This window comes from Hyalella azteca, unplaced genomic scaffold (genome assembly GCF_000764305.2).
Source record: "Hyalella azteca isolate HAZT.00-mixed unplaced genomic scaffold, Hazt_2.0.2 contig8592, whole genome shotgun sequence".
NCBI lineage: Eukaryota > Metazoa > Arthropoda > Malacostraca > Amphipoda > Hyalellidae > Hyalella > Hyalella azteca.
In genome coordinates, this window is record NW_025938681.1 from 138,769 (window position 1) to 145,405 (window position 6,637).

General features: G+C 41.7%; 1 protein-coding gene across 1 annotated transcript in view; it reads right to left on the reverse strand.

The window, feature by feature from the left end:
* Positions 1-3,609: 3,609 nt before the first annotated feature.
* Positions 3,610-6,637, reverse strand: part of LOC108679857 (serine-rich adhesin for platelets) — a 19,671-nt gene continuing 16,643 nt past the window's right edge. The window contains exons 11-12 of the mRNA XM_018168586.2: positions 5,065-5,572; positions 3,610-4,197 (exon numbers count right to left, since the gene is read on the reverse strand). Coding sequence (XP_018024075.1) covers positions 4,014-4,197; positions 5,065-5,572 — 692 coding nt within the window. The 3' untranslated portion in view covers positions 3,610-4,013. The remainder of the gene's footprint in view (positions 4,198-5,064; positions 5,573-6,637) is intronic.

Genomic DNA, 6,637 nt, shown 5'->3' on the forward strand with positions numbered 1-6,637 from the left:
GCTTTTTTAATTAAATTCTATTTAATCCTGAGGATACCTAAGATGCCCAGAATCCCGCTTTGATACCCGTTGTCTTATAACTCATACGATGTAAGTTGATGGAAGGACGATACGTGTAAATATCTATTTCCAATTTGTATCCTAGTGTTTAAAATAGTTTAATATGATAACCTGTGAAGCCGACACGGTTATTTCGTCATTACTACAGCACGTTCTGCTTCATGAACGTACTACTCATTGTTACTTGCTTATTCGTACCTACCATTTGCCTTTCGTGTACGTGTAAAATGCTGTTAAAATAACCACGTTTTCACAGTCCCTTTTTTCCAGTTTGGCGTTCATATGCTGCGTTCTATAATTTAATGATCGCGTGTATCGTTTAATCATTTATCGTTCGTGTGCTAAGCTCAATAATTTAACGTTCACGTATTAAGTATATCACTTTAATGTTCAGGTGCGGCGTTTCTTAATATATCGTTTGTATGCAACGTAAGGTAATGTTTGTGTTTAGATATAACTTTTATTTGTTGTGAATGATTTCCAAGTCCCGAATATAATTAACGCTCCCCCATCACTTAGTATTTATTATCTTCATGATGCGCAACGCAAACTGCTCTTTCTCTCGCTAGTTCGTTCAAGTCCAAATGTTTCTCCAGCGATTACTTTAGCTCCAACTTTAGTATATTTTATCATGAAAGTAACCACACCAATAAATCCGTATATTTTCATTGTTTAGAAATACAAGCGCCATCTTACATCTTCTTACGAGATAACACCTATCATGCGGGGGACAACACTATGCCTATAAAGAGGTTGTGGAGCTAGTCGTGGGTTCGAGCCTTGAGACGCTCAATTAATTTTTCGGTGCAAGTGAGGGGGCGGAGCTTGATGGCCGTCGAGGTTGGTGCTTCAGCACAGCCTTGGTTGGTACCTCGAAACGAACTACGGAGAAGTGTTACCTTGGGGACCTTTAGGTCATGGAGTCACCGGGGCAGTTCCGACACGTCTATGCTGATGGTACCAAACTTGCCACATTTCTGCGTACCAAACTTGCATAATTTTTATTTCCGCATAATATTATACAGCAGTCCGACGAGACTTGTAGAATATACTGCTGGGGATAAGGGCAGTATGCTGCTAGCCCTGAAACTTAAAAAAAGATATGGTGTTTTAAATAACAGTTCTTTGTCAATAAAAAAAATTCTCAATGAAAGTTTTGTGATTCTGCGGTGCTCTTTGTCTTGTCACAGCTTCTTCCATTCATTGAGTCTGGGTAAACCTAACTCTTGAGTGGGGTTCACATTGAGGGAGTTCTTACCAATTTATTTTGCATCATAATCTTTTTTATATATTTTCGAGTTCTCCATTTAAGATGCACGCACTTGTTGGGGCGTTACTAAAACTAATTTCGCATGATTCTGGTCAACTCTAGCGCTAAATATAATTAATTTCATTAGCTGTGTTTCAGTATTAATAAATGACGGAATGTTTGATGAAAAAAAAGTTAATTTATCCATTTCTCAGGTGGCTTAGATTAGCGTTTCAGTAATCAAATTTATCATAAAACTTAATGATTTAAATTTTATCAGTAAAACGAATAACGCTTATTTTCCTAACGTATGCATAACAGCTGCTGCTTACCATACTTCATAATTATAACTTATTAAGTATGTTAAGTGATTGCCTCTTATTAAGTGAGTGCCCCTTATTTACCGTGTGGTCAAGTGATTGTTTCCTGTCTTTTAAAACAATCCACGATTGTATCTAGATTAAAAGTAAGTTAGTCTCTCGTGCATACCATTATATCCTTTAACTCTTCTAGCGGCAGTTTGTTTCTTTTAATATCTATGAACGCTCGCCATAAAAATTGGCTTTAATAATAAACAGTTCCGTGAAATTCTTATTTGAAAAAGAATTTCAATACTGGAAATGGAGGGAAGAAGCACGACGAAACGTCAGAAAAATTAGTGGCTCAGATTGTCTCAATAGTGACGCACTTTCTACATGTGGCACTGATCACGTTCTTTTACTCTGCAAAACTGAATCATGATGGCCTGATCCACACAAGGGCAAGAAGTGCATCACTAGTTGGACAACCTCTTCTCGAGTGCATGGTACCGAACCCTAACAAAATTTAGAGTCGCCCCAGCTTCTGGTACTCCAAATCAGAAGCTGACGCGTCTGTAAATTTTCACTGGGTAACAAAATTTAGAGTCGCCCCAGCTTCTGGTACTCCAAATCAGGAGCTGCCGCGTCTGTAAATTTTCACTGGAAAGCTGACAAGCTGCCGCTGGTGGGGTTGAACCCTGGCTTGTTGTTATACCCTGGCCGTGCTCAAACTGTTCTCCCCGGCCCCCTACTTCAATTGTTGTTTCCAGGCTTCATTGTTCTTACAATTATAAACACAATAAATGGGAGTGTTGAGCTCACACGTCTTCTTTTATCCTTATTATAAGTGTTCGTCGCTTAAGGTTTTCAAAGTTGATTTGTTAGTCATTTATGGCTTGTTTTGAATTTGGTAGGTTCCATAAAATTAAATAATTCGAAATAATAAATTAACTAATAAGTTTCAATATTTGATACGAATATGAGCACAAAATTATAGGATCAATTATAATAAGACAAAAGTTAGAGTCCTAAAATAACTACAGTTTACTTCGCTCACGGTTTCGACCGCTGCCATTCATCGAGCTCTCTCCGTTTGATGACATCGGCTTAAGAAGTTCTATTTTAAGTTCTGTGATTACATTTTCTTTTTAAAATATTTTTGTTGTTTTTTCGTGGAATTATCAGAAGCTGCACATGAACGTTCAAGAGGTCAACAAGCAGCAATTTTTCGAATGCGATAGCAAAAGTCCACTGTAATAAATAAATGTGAACAATTACGAACCGTGTTTGAAGTAAAGAGGCAAGAAATCTCTTAATCATTTTCATACTTTATTAGTCCTTTTAATGCACATTAATCACTTGAAGATACCTTGCAGGTTGACAGCTCTGCGCTCGCTTCGTGTACAGAACAGAAATGAACTCCGCTACACAAATAAATAAGAGACTCAAATGACCAAAACACATCAGAGTAAAACATTCGTTATATACACAAATTTAGGAGGCTCTGTTAGTAGTTATTTAAAACTAAACATAAGTCATCTATTTCACATATGATTTCAATATAGGATAATAATATTGCACGAAAACCCTTAGTTGAACTGGCTATCCTTTATCTACAAACTACACATATATCCATTGACTCACTGAATACGTAATTATTCTGCGTCGATAACCAAGATTAAGACCAGCGTAACGTAAAGGCTAACTAGAACATCCAGTCGTCCATTCATAAGAATTAATGCAGCAAAAATACGATAAACAAATTGCAGAATTCAGGAAGTAGGGGACGAAGAAGAGAGGCCGACGAGTGACATGCGGAGGAAAAAATTCTATGAGATCTACGGAAGAGTAAGTAAGGGAGAGGTTGGGTGATGGGCAGAGCTGGGCAGCGCTACTTTGAAATGTAGCGGCCGCTACCGCTACCGCTACATGCTCTAAATGTAGCGGGCGCTACCGCTACCGCTACAATTGCTTAAATGTAGCGCCGCTACCGCTACCGCTACTGAAAATGTAGCGGCCTTCAGGTAGCGGCCGCTACATGTAGCGCGCTATTGCCCACCTCTGCTGAAGGGTAAGGGAAGGGAGAAGTGGGGTGATGGGTTGGGAGCGAGTCGTGGGTTCGAGCCTCGGGAAGCCCAGTTCATGTCTCGGTGCCGCTGCTGGGCGGCGCTTGGTCACCGTCAAAGGTGGTGCTTGCAGCTCCCTAGACGAACTTTGTGTGCTTGTTGCCTGAGGATATCTTAAGATCTTTGTGTTAAGATTAGAAACTCTTAACACAAAGAAGTGAGAGGCGACTAAGAGACGAGGAAGAGACGGGGACTAAGAGACGGGGAGGAGACGGCGACTAAGAGACGGGGAGGAGACGGGGAGGAGACGGCGACTAAAAGACGGGGAGGAGACGGGGACTAAGAGACGGGGAGGAGACGTGAGAAAGAGGAGCGGGAGGAGGAGACGGAGGAGCTTGAGGAGCCGCTGGTGCAGGGGCGGGAGGGCCGCAGGGTGCCCAGGTCGGGGCACGACTCGAACGCCACGTCCGCTGAGAAGGGCGCCGAGGGCGGCTTGGAGGCATCAAGGGCACCGCATGAGTACCTGAGAGGGGGAAAACAAGGCCTTGATAAAGGACTGAAAATTTCCCTTATTTGTCCCACGAGAAGAAAAATTAAAAAAATAAACGCACAGTCTAGTGTTTAGGGACCGTAACGCTGGTTAACAGGCGGACGGTTAACTGGCCGTTCTGTACACAAAGCATTGACGACGTTATATGTATCCTAACACGAAGGGTTAAATACAAGATGAACTTATATATTCCACATATTCAGCTAATATTTATATTAGCATGGAAATAAGAAGCAAAACTGTTGTTGAATGTCGAGCAAGGACTACTACACACAGGACATGCACGCTTTGGTTTCAGTGCTTGCTAGCGAAGGCGAGTGCTTTCGCGTCGTTCCCCGGTGACTCATCGTGTCGATTTCGCGTAGTGATCTGAGCTAAAATAATGTCAATATTCTCGACCATTTGCCATTCTATTTTGTATCTCAGCATAATCCTTGGAAGTCAACATCCACAGGTTGCTCTGTGGGCATGGTATCGCATGTTTACTCCTTTAATATGATTTTTTACATTGTAATACTATTGTATGAAACAATTATGGGCATATCATTTGTTGATGCCACTAAAACAACAGCATTTTCATAGTGTAGGCGATCGCCTCTGCTAGCAGAGGCTGGACATAGGCTATGCATGTCCTGTGTGTAGTAGTCCTTGATGTCGAGCAAAAAATTTAACTCATTTTTATACTAGCATATTTTTTAGTTATTCAGGTAATTTTAATATTGGCATATTTACATTAGCATAGGTATTATTCTTTTATATTATCATATAAATATTAGAATATCTATTTACATTATTTATTAGGAAATAAGACGTGAAACTAAATGTGGAGCAGCAGCGCACCTGTTCAGAAGTTTCTCCTTGCTGGGCAGGTGTCGGCGTGCACGCATGATTGAAGATAGCGGGGGACCAGTGGGTCTAAGCTCCCCCAGACCCTCCTGGTCCTCCCCCCTGGTCTCCACGAGAGGTTGGGGCAGCCCTGGGCAGGACTGTGCCCTGTAGAGTCCTTCCTCCGTGCCATAGGGCGGCTCGCTGCGACACCGCGCGGCCGGACCCATCTCTTCTTCAGGAGCGGGACCAGCAGCTACCACGTAGAACTGGGACATGTTCTTCACTTTACGCGCGTATGAGGAACTCGTGGGACCAGAGGAACCCATGGTGGGACCAGAGGAACTCATGGTGGGACCAGAGGAACTCGTGGTGGGACCAGAGGTCCGGGAGACGAGGTCCCGGGGTCGGGTCTTGAGACCGTACCTGGAGGAGAGCTCGGCGGTGCAGCGTCTTATTTCGCTGAGCTCGCTGGTCACGATGCTCTCCATGCTCTGCAGCAGCTCCTGCGCCAGCCGAACTCCTGCCAACCAAATCAAATTCAATAATACAAATTGAATTGAACTTAATTCAATTGCAGTTTTCAACTGCAGAATATTGAAACTGTCAAACTACGAAAAAAACGTGTTTTCCTCTGCATTTAAAATTAGTAGATAATAGAGGAAGATTTTCTAGAAGACAATCGTTATAGAAACAACAAAATCAAATTCAATCGTAAAAATTGAATAGAATTAAATTTAATTGCAGTTTTATACTGTAAAATATTAAAACTGTCAAACTACGAAAAAAACGTGTTTAGCGCTGCATTTAAAATTAGTAGATAGAAGAAACGATTTTCTAGAAAACACTCGTTATAGAAAGTGTAGATACAATTAGTGAAGCACTCAGACATGAGGTTAATGGCAAGGAATTTGCAACAATTCATCATGACAGAAAAAAGCCACTCCTAGTAACGTGCAAGTTTTCAATGTAGAAGACGGGTGAGAATATATGCAAACACATCCTCTAACATCGAAAAGAAGAATATATGAGCCACGTGATACATTTTTCGTGTTAACAACAGTAGATATGAATTGAATGCACATAAAAAACGAGCCAAACAAGCATTGCGAAAAAAAAATCGTTTCCTCGTTAAGCAGCAGTAGAAGAGCAGCAAGCAATAAATTAGGTAGAAGCATCTCAGGCTGATGGGATTTTTACTGCTGATCAAGTAGAAGCTGCAAATAACATCAAGTAGAAGCTGCAACACCCTTGTTGGTGCATCAAGGGAAATTAAATACTGTTCCATCAAGGTAAATAACAAGGCCCAGTTAATTAGCTCAAAACAACGAAATATCGATAAGCATCCTGTATGAACATCCCCGTAACTCTACATCGCGTGTGCCGTCTTCACTTCATTTGATGGTCCAAACGAAACGTCGAAAACTTGCTCAGTGAAGGATTGATGAGGTGCATCAAACGGCGGTGAGGTGCATCAAGCGTCGGTGAGGTGCATCAAACGTCGGTGAGGTGCATCAAGCGTCGGTGAGGTGCATCAAACGTCGGTGAGGTGCATCAAACGTCGGTGAGGTGCATCAAACGTCGGTGA